At 37.9% G+C, this 14,881-nt stretch overlaps 1 protein-coding gene across 1 annotated transcript in view; it reads right to left on the bottom strand.

Annotated features, from left to right (window-relative positions):
• Positions 1–6,178: 6,178 nt before the first annotated feature.
• Positions 6,179–14,881, bottom strand: part of LOC120627794 — a 28,875-nt gene continuing 20,172 nt past the window's right edge. Inside the window, exon 3 of the mRNA XM_039895824.1 lies at positions 6,179–9,448. Coding sequence (XP_039751758.1) covers positions 6,421–9,448 — 3,028 coding nt within the window. The 3' untranslated portion in view covers positions 6,179–6,420. The remainder of the gene's footprint in view (positions 9,449–14,881) is intronic.

Consider the following 14,881-nt stretch of genomic DNA (forward strand, 5'->3'; position numbering starts at 1 on the left):
TGACTCTACCATCGATTCGGAAAGCAGATTCTACTGAGAAGAAGCCGGCAAGAAACTCAGCAGTTGCTCTTTCCAACATTAACAATTAAAATTTTACATTACTCAAAAATAATTTTTAAATAAACTTTACAACTTCAATGGATATTGATAAACAAGTTTTATAAACGTATAATGCGTCATTAAGTTGTGAAAGTCCGAAATAACCCAAATTTTAGACAAACTTGTAGTTGTCAAATAAAATTTTTATCTCCATAATTTGAATTTGATAAACGAAAATAATCTTGTTATAAATATTAGGATAGTGATGTTTGTATGCCTTTTAAAAATTTCTAGCAAAATATGATTGTATAAAAAGTTGAACGGGCGTGCGTTACTGAGTTTCCAGATTAAACCGGTTTGAGAGCGGTTAGATATAGCTTTCCAAAATTGTTTTGCTCGAAAAACAACCTAATTGATGAAATAGGTTTTTACCTAAATATCCATCGTTTAAACCTAAGAATAAGAAATATAAAATCAGTTTGCATACAATAACATACTTTTGTTTTCTTATAAAAAGATAAGAAAAAATTGAGTAGAAGTATCAATCAGTATATACAGTTGGATGTTACACTAAGATATATTTATACAATGTTTTATATAATTATGTAATGTATTATACATTTTATCGTGAATCTTCATAATCTTTTATAATAACTTATGTATTTCGTGCTGGGACCACGTAGTTGGATTTTAGACTTTTATATTTGTATTTTTTGTTACGCCTACGTATATATATGGTACATATTGTTGGTGTCCCATAAACAACTGTCAATAATATAATGATAAGGTAAAGTTTTTATTAATGGAAAAAAGATCATGAGTTTATGACTCGTGACTGGTTTTTTTTCACATACATAAAATTTAATACACTTGTTTTTATACACATTTGTTTTTTCGTTTCTTATTTGTCAGATTTACTTTACACTGAAAATTAATGAAAATATTGCTAACATTGTTAAACAAGTTAAAAATATGGAAAAAATGTGTTCGCAATATCGAAAGACTAAAATATAACTTATCCGCCTTGTGTTAAAGCTCGAATTCCTTTACAATTCTAGGCAACTCTCGGCAAAGCTGATTGAAAATTGTAAGTTTTTCTACCTTCGTTTGGCGCGATAAATTAAAGTTGTTAACTTTCAAGCAATCGAATAAGTAAACGTAGTTGGAAAATCTCACACTTGGCACTCTAGTAGGATAAGCGACTTGAATACAGTAACAATAACGCCCGATTTTCTTTGACGTGACAGCGATACTGGAAACTTTCACATATTTTCATACAAAAAGTCTCACTCGATATTCGATCAATCAGAGTAAAAACGAAATTGAAAAGGTAACGTATATAAACGTAGTCGTGAGTGATCTTCATGAATAAACTTCCCGATGCTTCATCGACTAGCGTAATATAAATTACATTATAATATATTAAACTTATTTAGTTTAATTACGGTACATGCATTTTTAAAGTACAGGCTGAGATTATAATATTCCATTTTTTATTACTCTATTATTATCTTTGGTAAAGGTTTTTGCATTTATTTCTGCATTCTGCGCCAATTCAGTTTTGTATAACATTCTAGAATTCACCATATAACTTACCCCGTTACCTGCACGGCAAACACATTTTTGTATTTATGATATTTGCATGGCTAAATTATCTATTTATTACTCCAATGTTTTTATGATTGTTATTATTGTATTAAAAAAAAACGTGAAATATGCAAAGACTTTTACCGAGCCCTAACTAATGAAATATATTTATAAACTTGTACAATATAAGTTTGATAATAACTATTTACTGCTTTTACTGTGTAAGTAAACCTAACTACTATTTTCAGAACGTTCTTTGCAATCTTTAATTTTGTTATTAATATAATATAACATATAATATACTGAATAGGTGTTGATAAGTTTATATCTATTATTGCTATATGTATAGTTATTTATGTTACAAGTGTGGCAAGTTGGTAATTACATCTTTAATGTCGCTGAGAACTAAATTATCAATGCTCACATGTATTACCCAATACGTTTTTCAATACATTTGTATGTAAAATCCACTTGAAATTACCTGTAGTAGGCACATATGCAATTAAAATATCATGGCACAGTGTGTGTGCAATGTTGCGGTAGTATTTGTGTCTAGGCTCATAAATCTAATTCCTGAATTGGAATTCAATGCGGGCGCTTATTGTCTATGGCAGAATATTTACCGCCACATTAACATAAAAATATATTGACTGTGTTAATGTCATATGGTTGACATTGACAGTTGGTTGTTTGTTGGTCTACATTTATGGAGGGTAGAGGTAAGGAGAGTCATCTTATATGGGAGAAAAGTTGAAAAAGTGTCCAGTGTATGCGCTAAATAACAGTTCAAAAATCCTCCACAATGGCGCTGGTGGATGCACAGGGTATGGTATGAATGTAGCAATCGTAGATGAATTGAAGTATGCCGAGTTAAAAAATTTAATGTCATTATCGACCAAAGTAGTTAATTATTGATAATTTCAACAACTTACGTTGTACATAATATTGTGGTAAATATAACCTTACTTCCTTGTATCTCCATACTTCCTTGTTTACTTTTCAAGCCTACTCTAACAATATTTATATTTGGCGCTTCTTTTAAGAGTTACCCTGATGCAAATGTGGCGCCATCCTAATTTAATACATTTTGACGACACTTTTTCATATACACAGATGACTCTCCTCTTACCTCTACCCTCCATATCTACATTCTAACTTGTCTTATTTTGTAAACAATCTTTTCATGCGACAAAATAATTGAAAACCCCATAAAAAGAGTTGTAAACACAGTTTAAATAAATTGACTTTAAATTAAAAAGTCACAAAAATATTACATTATAAGGAGAGTAAGAAAAAATATCCAAGTATATATTGAGCGGAGATGAAATAGTGTAATAAACTCACACAACTAGGTAATGGGTAAATAAATAAATTGTGTCATGTCGTCTATTTCTATTCTGACACTATTTCATACTCCTAAAAGTTTACAAGCTAATGTATTGAAGAATATTATTATTGATAAAATATGGTGTAAGTTTCGAATATAATTATGGACATTTATTTATTTCAAACTCTTTTCTAATGGATTTTCTGTAGAAGATGGATTTTTCGAGTAATAATGTTTATACAGCTGATATTCTGGGCTTTAATATCCGCTAAAGAGTATTGTTGTATTTACTGAACACGATATCGCAGCGCCAATTTGTCAGCGAATAAAAAATAACTCATTTCCAAAGTTTGACTTTTTTTACCATCGTCTTATAATTTATATAATTTTTAATGTGATAAAACTATCACATCTCTTTAATTTTATAGGTCCTCATACTTCTTCACCCTGCCCTCGTTTGCGTTTCAGACGAAGAACCCGTTTTACATCGGTTCTAGCTTCAAACACTAGAAGATACATTAAAGTCGTCTGCTTTAGTGGATATCACGCCCATTTATTATTCAAATCTCATATTTTCAGTCATCACGTTATATTGTAGACACAGATCAAACTAAAAAGATAGACGGAGCACGAACAAACTTTCATTAAAGTGACAAGCTATTACAGTAGACAGGCAAAGATATATTGCTGAAATAAATTAGTTGATTTTCATTCAAAACATAACACAAAATCTAAGCTAAGACTCCGCAAATGTTCTTTCCGTTTTATTTAAATAATGCAGAGTTGTGATAAGTAAGATGAGGATAAGTATTTCAGAATGGCGCGGTGTTTTGATCGCCCAAGAAGTACAATTTTGACATTTAGGCAACTATGCTATAAATTTCATGTCATGATGTACATAAAAAGTCTCTGTCAATATTTTGTTTTTGTTTTGCTGTAAATATCTTTAACTTTTGGTGTATAGATATTTACAACAAATTCGAATGGTTTGTTCTTATGCCTTGGGGCGTAATGTAAAAGGTTTCCGTTTTTACTTAGGGCAGACCGACAATGCGCTTACCTTACGTAATCCAATCAACCTGGCAACATAAAAGAAACAGAATGCTTAATATGTAACTAAACAATGTAAAGCAGAAAAGTCACGAGCTAGTATTACCGCTAAGATTTATTTCTAGTCAAAGCGTTGCATTACGATCGTTTTCATTTTGATGGCTTCATGTCAACGGCTTTGTTTTCCGTCTATCTTTTGCAAAGTCTGAGATTGTAGGTTATAAAATTATTGTTTATGTATTTGTATGTAATGCTTTAGGATCTTAAATATATTGTGTGTCGCGCTAGTATAGATAGGATTTTCCGTAATATGATTATTATTTTGGTGTATGAACGATTATATATTAAAAACGATAACAACAAATGGATTTCATAAACAATTATATAATATTACATTATTTTCGCATACCTCGTTTATGAAAAATCGAAGAAAAGTAGCGTACTTATCTGAATATTGATATCTCTGTCGTTGTAAATGCTGATATTTTTAGTTATAAAAGTTACTTCGATGTGTATATTTCTTCCAATAATTTAACTGACAAAGTCTCTTCCGATAATAGCTAGAATACGAATTTTGGGCGACAATTTCATTAATAAAGCCAATAACAATGATTGTCGCAATCATTGTTATTGGCTTTATCGCAATGTGTTAATCATAAAATTTGGTGCTAGGACCACTGTTTTTATTTTGCTCAACAGACTTGTCGCCAACGTTAAATGGGTCTTATGAATAAACCTTATAGACACATGGATCGGTCTCGTTTTAATATCGTACAGTACTATTGATTGTTACTTTACCAAACTTTCACAAATCTAATACAGTTTACTCTAATATCCTCTGATTTTTGTAGCTATAAAAGATGACATTAGAACAGTTCAGTCAGATGTCTTCCGATTTTCTTGGTTAGAAACCATGGTCTGTAGAGGTTGGACGTCGTTGTTAAAATGAGCATTATTTTTACAAACAGGTCTTATCAGGGCTCTGATTGTCTATAACATTTGAATCATAACTCATTATGTATAGGTGCGTCACTAGGTTCTAACTCTGCCTCATCGAAAGTGAATAATTAACAAAAGCGTGCGTGAGTGCGAGCGAGACAGAATGATAGCGCCAGTACTTATAATAATTATAAGTACTGGCGCTATCATTCTGTCTCGCTCGCACTCACGCACGCTTTTGTAGCGTCATAGCGTGAGTTACTGCTGTTTACGATAAATAAGGAGTTTTAAGGAACAGCTCTTAAGATTCTATAGTCATGTAGCTTAACCGGGCCCATTCGCCATTTAATAAATGGGGATACATTTCTGGAGGAAGTAAGGTTTTACCAGCAGAATTTTATCTATCATTTTGTTTATGACGTTTTATGAAAACAATTTTCAACAATAGCATTTTTGGTTAGTTGCCATTTTAGTTATTGGATAGAAGCAGGCGATACTTTGCGGAAATCCATGATATATTATGAAAATTAGGTTTAATTTGCTATACTCCGCGAAAAGCAGGAAATCTGTACGGTGTAATTTATAATTTCTTCAGTCCTTATACTCCACACCAAACAGATCTTCGGCAATGTACCCTCCACGCACGTTTTGCTCCGAAACCGGAGCATCCTCAGATGTTGACGTTACAATGAAACTTAGTCATTGTAAAGTTCGTCATAATATGCCATTTTAGTGTCGATTTCGTAATTAAGGAACGCTTTTGTCATGGCTTATAACAGGTTCTCTTTTTTTTTAGTTATTGGATGTTTTTGATGGAACGAATTAAATGATAATCAGGGCCCAAGTAGTTTTAAGCTGTATCATGTTCTTCATTGCATAATGTGTCTATTTATTTGTGATTTTACTAGAGTTAATTATAAGATGAGGATATGGGGTTATTGTATGGTATTTGGTATTGTGTATTTCTTCGAACAGTTGCCAACCGATTTTTCTCTGTAGAAAACACTTGATTACGGGCAACGATAGTAAACTTATCCATATGCAGATGGGTTGATATCGGCTAGCAACTGTCAGAAAGGTTTCGCAATATGAGAGTAGAACACAAGTTTCAATAGGCCAATCTTGTAGCGTTAAGTAAAATGGAACATCACAAATGTCTCTGTAGGCTGTAACCCCAACTATCCTTCGACATTATTATAACCAGGTTGTGTTTTGATTTGAAAATAAAACGCTATGTTAATTTATGGAAAAATGTTTTTTATTCAAATATAACCCTATTTGTAATGCTATTTTACATTTAGTGTCTATACTTAATTACGGTAAACTACTTTGTCTAGTAGCTCGATTATAACAAAGCACTCTGCTAATATCGAAATTCAATCATACCACGGTGGGTAAACAATTCACTCAGTGTCTGTTTCTGCGATGCACATACTACCCCCCGAATCAGATCCGGAGGACTCTGTTTTGATATAATGCTAGAGAATCGCAAGATTTATTCTCCGATCGTAAATTGTTTTCAAGTTGAGAGTCTTGATGGCGCGCTGTGCGTCGAACGGCGTGCGGAACGCGACGCGCGCGTCTCCCGTCGGCTGGCCGCGCTCGTTGTACCTTCGGATGACGTCATCTTGGGTCAACTCGAAGTCGCCGAAGAAGCCGAGAATATCGTCAACACTCGCGCGGAAGGGAACGTTCTGCATCGACACTACGCAGCCGGGCGCGCCGAAGTCCTCGAGCTGATCCTGTTCTTCGTCGTTGCGGACGTGCGTGGTGTTGTCGGAGCCATATCCGCCCCCGCCTCCACCGCTACTGTCCCCGCGACCGCGACCGAAACCCCGCCCGCGCCCGCGATCTTGCCCGCGCCCGCGATCTTGCCCTCGCCCGCGATCTTGTCCGCGCCCACGATTTTGCCCACGCCCGCCGCGGTCGTTCCAATTGCCGATGCCTCTGCCTCTGCTAGGGTCGAATCCCCCTCTGTACCCGCCTCGATCGAAACCTCCCCTTTCGAAGTTACCTCTGCCTCTGAACTGTCCACGAGGAGCAAACCCTCCGCGAGGCGCGTTCATGAACTGTGGCGCCCCTCCGTTGCCGGACATCATGTCGTGGCTAGATTCATTAGGTTTCGGTCCTTCCAACGCTTCCTCGACGACGCTACGCATGACCAGATCAACCGTCACGCGACAGCCGTCCAACATCTTGCCGTGTTTGCTGGCCGCTTGTCGCGCCTCTTGCGAGGATCTAAACTCGCAGAAGCAGTCACCAGACGGTAGACCGTTTTGGTCCAGCATGAGATGTATTCTTGCGGGAACGGCACCTGTATCAGCCAAGAAATTCACGATTGTTCTATCTGTGGCTGCGCGTGGCAGGCCTTTCATCAGAACGCAGTCCAGAGGTTCATCTTCCAAGTCTACGTTTGTGACTTGTTGCTTAATCGTCTTAAGAACTTGCATCGGCATTTGCACCTGGCTTTGAACCGACTTAGGTTCAAGTTGTTTAGGGAAGCTCATGCGGTTAGCCCAGTTAGCCGCAGCAGCGCGGGGCTCCATGTGGCCGGGGCCCGGGTATCCTCCGAACTGAGGTCCATTAAACGGTGTTCCAAAGTTTTGAGAAAAGGGAACAGAAGGTGTAAAGTATTGTGTTGGTCGAGGGCCTTGCATCGTTGGACCACCTTGCATCGTTGGACCTCCTAGCATCGTTGGACCACCTAGCAACGATGGACCACCTAGCATCGTTGGACCACCTTGCATGGTTGGACCACCTTGCATCACTGGGCCGCCGTGGAGCACTTGACTGTTATCATTTTGCTGGCGCCGCTGACGTGGGTCTCGGGGCATAATCGGTTCTGGTAGCAGATCTTTAGGAGGTCGTTCTATCAAAGGCGGTTGCTCCACATTTTCGAGATTCTCTTTTTCTGTATTGTAATCTTCATCCGATAGCGACGTGAAAACCGCTTGACGTCTACCAAAGAGATAGCTTTCTTTCCTATTTAAAGCTAATTTAGCGTCATCAGCGTTTACGAATTGGACTAATGCAGTTTTAGTGCGAGTAAGCCGGCAATCGGTTAACGTTATCGACAACAGCGAAAATTCTGTGAACGCTTTAATGATATCGTGCTCTTGTATAAAGTTCGGTAAGTCTGTTATTTTGAGTATGTTATGAGGTTTCATAGCCGGCTCGGCAGGATCGGCGATGATAAGACTTTGATCCTCTTCATCATTATCTTCGCGGAAAGGTAGGAATGAGTCTACGGCAGATTCGTATGTTTCTTCGTCTAACGATTCCACCACCACTTGCGCTCCTTTCAGCTCGTTCCCTTTACGTTGTAGGGCAAGTTGCTTGGATCGTGAATCGCAAAATCGGACGAAAATATTTCCCGTACGGCGCCCCATGTGGTCGTTTATCATTTTAATACCGTGTTTGTCGATCATGACTGGGAAAAAACGACGCACGTCGCCGTAACTTGTGTGATTTGGTGCATTTCTGATGGCGACACAGCAATCTGCCGGCTGATCATCGAACCTCGACGGTCGACCTTCGCGGCGGAAAGATCCACCGCGCGTGGTGATGTTACTGCCTCCGCGTGCGCCTCGGAAGCTATTACCATTCTGTTGTTCGCCTTGGAATGCATTCGGATTACGTTTTTTGCCCAACTCTTGCAGTTTATTGAATGCATCCGCAAGCGTCGGATCATTGAAACGTTGCTGCGTTTGCTCTATTGGCCCTGACAGAATATTTTGCATAACATGGTTGGTCGCTGTTGGCATTCGAGGTCCATTTGACTTTGCGACGAATGCGGGGGGCGGTGGTGGTCCTGGATTCGCATCCACGACATGAGATGGTTCCAGAGAACGCTCTTGAGAGCTCTGTGGCGACTTGCGCTCGTTGCGCTTATCGCGCGAGCGACGAGGTGATCTCTCGCGAGATCGGCTGCGATCTTTCCTATCACGCTTGCGATCGCGTCTCTCTCGACTACGACTCCGATCTCGTCGCCTCCGCTCCCTTGATCTGGATCTATCCCGACGGTCTCTTTTCCTATCCTTCCGATCTCTGTCTCTAGACCTCGAACGGGAGCGAGAACGTCGCCTGTCTTTTTCTTTGCTTCGCTTCCTTTCAGATATGTCATCCTCCTTATCGTCGTAAACGGGAGATTTTGATTGGGGACTGATTAAAGGCGCCGGTGGTTCGATGACGGCAGGTTGGGGGATCTCTTGCGGGTTACCGATTCCTGGAATTCCGTAAGAGCCTGACAGTGGGTTAGTGCCTAGGGCCGCTGAGAAGGGTGTGATAGTCGGAGCAGTGGGTAAGGTCGTTTGTGCTAGCGCGGGTGTGGGCACTGTGACGGTAATCGGGGAAGGCGCAGGTGCCAGGTTCATTAAAGGAACACTCTGCCGGGCCGCTTCTATAACCTTATGCATCTCCGAGCGCGAGCTGAGAAGCAATTTGACTTGAATCTCCTTGATCTTGCCCCCATCTAGCATCATCGCTTGGCGTGCATCTTCGTCCGTACTGTAACAATGAGAGATTGATATTTTAATGGGGTTTATTTATTTATTAATTAAATAAAGGAAGGTAAATACGAAATATTACAAATGGTAGGCGATTAGCATATCACAGCAAATATTATGCTTCATTCATTCATTGTTCCACTGCCGCGTGCGGCAATAGCGACTGGTTCTGTTTTTTGTTTCAGTTTAAATTACATGTAATGTAAGGGCTTCGCTCATGTGCTCATGCGCCCTCATGTGGCTTACGTAGTGTGTGTTTGTATTATGTAACAGTGTATGGGTAGGTAGCATCAATAGTGAACAAGTATGAAGACAAAGTGTCAACAGAAATTACAGTGATAGTAATTTTACTGCACGTCATAAAGTAAACAAAAAAATAAAACAATACAAAAACTGGTAAAAAGTTAATTAAGTCAAAAATCATAAATATTTAAAGCTTTCTAAAGATTCTTAGGCTAACTGGAGAATGTTCGATTGGTGTCCCACCAAATAAGCGGACATAATCAAAATATTTATTGTTTATTCTAAATATTTATGATAGTATTCATAGTAGAAATGTACCTAATCTTCTATCGAGGTGTTATGATAGAGGCAGTACCTAGTGCAAATCGGGCGATTTCAAGAGCAAGCAATGCCTTATAAAGGTATTATTAAAATATATTTAGAAAAGTACGGAAATCCTTTGTGGGGATGGGTATATTGCATTATAACATGATACCGGAGGTTATATTAGACAGTGAGAGGTTCTGGAGATTTTCTTCATTTTGTATCGTCTGCATACCCTGTGCATGCCCTCTATGCACGCCACTGATATTAGATATACCTTTGCCTAAGTTTAAACAATACACGATTGGTGAATTCCTTAACGACAAGGCAGCTTGGAAGCACGCATCTCCGTTCTCATCTCTCACAAAACATACAAATTTTAAATTTTGTTAAACTATAAAATGCCGGCTCTTCTCAGTGGAATCTGCCTCCTGAACCGGTGGTTACTACATGTTTGTAGTAACTTAACAATTATTCATTGTAAGGTCAATATATCCTGAGAGTGCTCCGGTTTCGGAGCCAGAAATTATAAATTACACCATACAGATTGTCCTGCTCTTCGCATGGTATAGCAAATCAAGCTTAATTTTTATAATATACTAGCTGTTGCCCGCGACTTCGTCTGCGTTTGATTTGGTTTTTATAGTATTCAGTATCGCTAAGCCTTAAATGAGTATAGTAGTATATATATGTATAACATGTGACTGTCAATTAATTAAAGACAAATAATTTGCAATAAAATAAAATTGCGACTATAATTAAAGATCTAAGCTATCCTATCTCTTAAGTTGGAGCAGACTGCTCACGGTGTGCCAATTTAATTTAAAATCGGTTAAGTAGTTTAGGAGTCCATCGCGGACAAACATCGTGACAGGAGATTTATATATATTAAGACTAGTTGTACCCTTCCACGCTTAAGAATACATAAAAGTTTAATTTTGCAATATTTGTGGATATACATTTGTTTTTCCGCCGTCTGCGTAGATATCAAGACTCGCGGATATGTGACTGATGCAAAAAATAGATAAAAACAATCCTTGAATTGGATATTATATCATGCTAAAATTTCAGCTCGATCGGTGCAGAACTTTGAGTTTTTGAAGCGTACACAAACCAACATAACATTTTATATATATATAGATCATGGATTTCCGCAAAGTAACGCCTGCTTCTATCCAATAGTGACTTGACGTTTCAAAACAGCTTATGAACTAGGTTATAAATGAATTTGGAAATTATTTTTATACGTTTTTCTCAAAACTTTTCCTACTTATCTTCGTAAGTGTAGCGATATCTTTTTGAAGTTTAATGCTAGTTTTCTACACTTCCATGGCTCCTTAATTTAGACTACCGATTGGCGCAGTGGGCAGCGACCCTGCTTTCTGAGTCGAAGGCCGTGGGTTCGATTCCCACAACTGGCAAATGTTTGTGTGATGAACATGAATGTTTTTCAGTGTCTGGGTGTTTATCTGTATATTATAAGTATTTATGTATGTGTATTATATTCATAAAAAAATATATTTATCAGCTATCTTGTGTGACGTGTGTATTGTTGTAGTATATATATTTTAAAATTAAAAAAAATATCTAGCACAACATAAAATTAGGGGCTATTTTACTTTGAAAAGTCGATGAATAACTGCCCCTGTCAAGGCACGTATTTTTTATACCTCTACAAGTTAGCTGTTGACAGAAATCTCGCCTGATGGTAAGTACGATGCAGTCTAAGATGGAAGCGGGCTTACATGTTTTGCGGTTATGTTAAAGCCATACCTCCTGATCGGTGTCTACGCTACATCGTACCGGTACGCTAAATAGTTTAGCGGCACCGCTTTGCCAGTAGGGTGGGAACTAGCCTCGGCCGAAACATCAGACCAGACCAGAAAAAATCAGCAATGTCAATTTGCCAAATAAATTTACCACTTTACAAACCCGGGATCTTCACTAATAGGTCCACGCAGTCAGAGCGGCCGGATATAATAGACTACGACCAGTGGCGTGCACAGGAGTTTTAACCTTCTATATAAGTTGCATGAAATTTTTTGGGTAGGCAGTGCATTCGTGTATATATGAAGTGCACGCCACTGACAACGACTACATAAGGGGGAATTTTTTATTTATTTTTAATTACCACAAGTACCTAGAAATTTCTTTTCCCACTACAAGTTACGTCTTGACTACGATCTCACTTCGTAGTAAGATGGTACACCATCTTACTATAACATGGTACAGTATCCCAATAATATTCAACCCAACATCAACCGATTTACCAACCCGCAACAGCGTCTCCTCTCAAAAGAGTTTAGCCGTAGTCTACTAGCTAACTTTTTTAGACTTCAATATGGAAGCAAGTGAGAATTAATCGCTTTTAAAACGCGCATAGCTCAGAAAGGTGCATGCGGGGGATCGAACTCGGTCCTTCCGAAAGGGAAGACCACACTTCCCCATTAATTAAAGTGGGAAGCGGTGCCTACTAATGCCTACTTAAGACGGCCGAGTGGCGCAGTGGGCAGCGACCCTGCTTTCTGAGTCCAAGTTCGTGGGTTCGATTCCCACAACTGGAAAATGTATGTGTGATGAACATGAATGTTTTTCAGTGTCTGGGTGTTTATCTGTATATTATAAGTATTTATGGAATATATTTATCCGTCATCTTAGTACTTATAACACAAGCTACGCTTACTTTGGGGCTAGATGGCGATGTGTGTATTGTCGTAGTATATTTATTTAATTTATTTATTTATTTACTTCTTATATGTTACTATGCGGCATCGTAATGGGACGCTAAATCGCTTACGCCCACGTCTTTGCCGGTACGGTGATAACTAGCCACGGCCGCAGCCTCACACTTCTGGCTGTTCCATTGGATTTTTCCTAATTTTCTTTTTTTTCAAAGCACCACTGTAATCGAAGCAGACAAAACAAAAGAAATATCTTCGAAAAGGCCCAACCATTTGCGAGAGGCATTTTAAATACCACAAGCGATAAAAGTATTTTTTTTTATAGGTACCAATATTACCATGCCAATAAACCTACGTACCTACCTAATTATTATCGTAACCTAATAATATATTATCAGCCCATTAATTACCGACCCACTGGTAACGGGGGCACGAGAGATGGGTTTAGGTTTAGTGGCGTGCAGAGGTTTTTTGACCACTGTATACATAAAGCAGGTACATAGCATAAAATGGAAAAATTCCCCTCCAATGCGAGCTACTTAAAATAATTTGGGTATGCAGTGCTTTTGTGCATGTATGTAATGCACGCCACTGGCGATAGTACTTCCCCGGACGAGCTCTACAAAAAAGGTAAGTAAGAGTAAGTCTTCATATTATAAAGTATAGGTATAGATAGAAAGGAGATATAGAATCTCATGAGTTTTGTGTTCGCACCTGCTTTATGCATTCTTCTAGACTTCCGCTACTTAAGGTGTTAGAGCTTTTGCTAGTTTTCACAAAACATAGGCATCACCTAAATGGAATGCCAGCTGACGTCTATATTAAGAAGACGTTTCACCAACTCTTAGGTGATAACTATGCGTTCCGGTATGCCTATAAATCTCCTTAGATTAGGCGTTACTTACTTAAATTAAGCTTAATTTTATATACTCCTCGAAAAGCAGGAGAATACCTGTATGGTGTTATTTAAAATTTCTTCAATCCTAATATTTCACACAAAACAGATCTTCGGCAAGGCACCCCCAATAAATAATTGTTAAGTGAAAAATTCGCCAAATGTGTCGCCTTTTATACCTTTCTTACCCCCACCTTATCTATCTAAGCCTATTTGTTTGTCCTTCCTTAATGCCCTAACTGAGCAAAACTAAATCGTGGTTACTATACGATTGATGAATTTGTTAACGACAAGGCTGCTTGGAAGCAGGCTCCGTTCTCATCTCTCACAAGACAGAAAATTTATTATGTACATATATATATTTCATTGTAAACTGTAAAATGATGTTGAAAAAGAGCAATCTGCTGAGTTTCTTGCCGGCTCTTCTCGGTGGATCCCTTCCGAACCGGTGGTAGAGTCACTACAAACAGACTGACTTGACGTTTTAAAAGTGCTTATAAACTGGGCCTACTTAAAACAATGAATTTTGAATTATTAATCCTTTTTGAAGCAATCAATAACTTGATTTTTGGCATAGAGTTAGTTGAAAGCACGGAGAGTAACATAGGCAAATTTTTATCCCAGGAAAACTAAACAGTTCCCACGGGACTTGTAAAAAACCTTAATAAACGAGGAAGAACGAGCGCAACAGCTATTGGACGGCCGATTGGTGCAGTGGGCAGCGACCCAGCTTTCTGAGTTCAAGGCGTTGGGTTCAACTCCCACAACTGAAAAGTGTTTGTGCGATAAACATGAATGTTTTTCAGTGTTTGTTTGTTTATATGCATATGATAAGTATTTATGTATATTATTCATAAATATATTTATCCGTCATCTTAGTACCCATAACACAAGTTACGTTTACTTTGGGGCTAGATGGCGATATGTGTATTTTCGTATTATATTTATTATTTATTTCTTAATAAAACCTATTTGAGTATCGATTATTATTATTTTCATAGAACTTGCTTGATATCCAGATGCATCATCAATAGTTGTATGGATATACAATATAATTGCTTTCCCCCCCCCCCTTTTTTTTTTTTTTAACTTAATACACCTTTGTTTACTTTATACTGTTAAATACGTACTGTTTGTATTCGTTTTATTTGTTCTTTTTTTACAGTTTATTGCAATTTTTTATTAAAATTTATCTTTTACCTCAACGCACAGAATAAGGCTGAGTTTGCGGCCATTTGCCGTATTGTTAATAATAAATTGATAAACATTTTTATCAAGATCTTTTATTAACAATAGAGTATGGCAATAAAGG

The sequence above is a fragment of the Pararge aegeria genome, chromosome 12 (assembly GCF_905163445.1).
Source record: "Pararge aegeria chromosome 12, ilParAegt1.1, whole genome shotgun sequence".
NCBI classification, from domain to species: Eukaryota; Metazoa; Arthropoda; class Insecta; order Lepidoptera; family Nymphalidae; genus Pararge; species Pararge aegeria.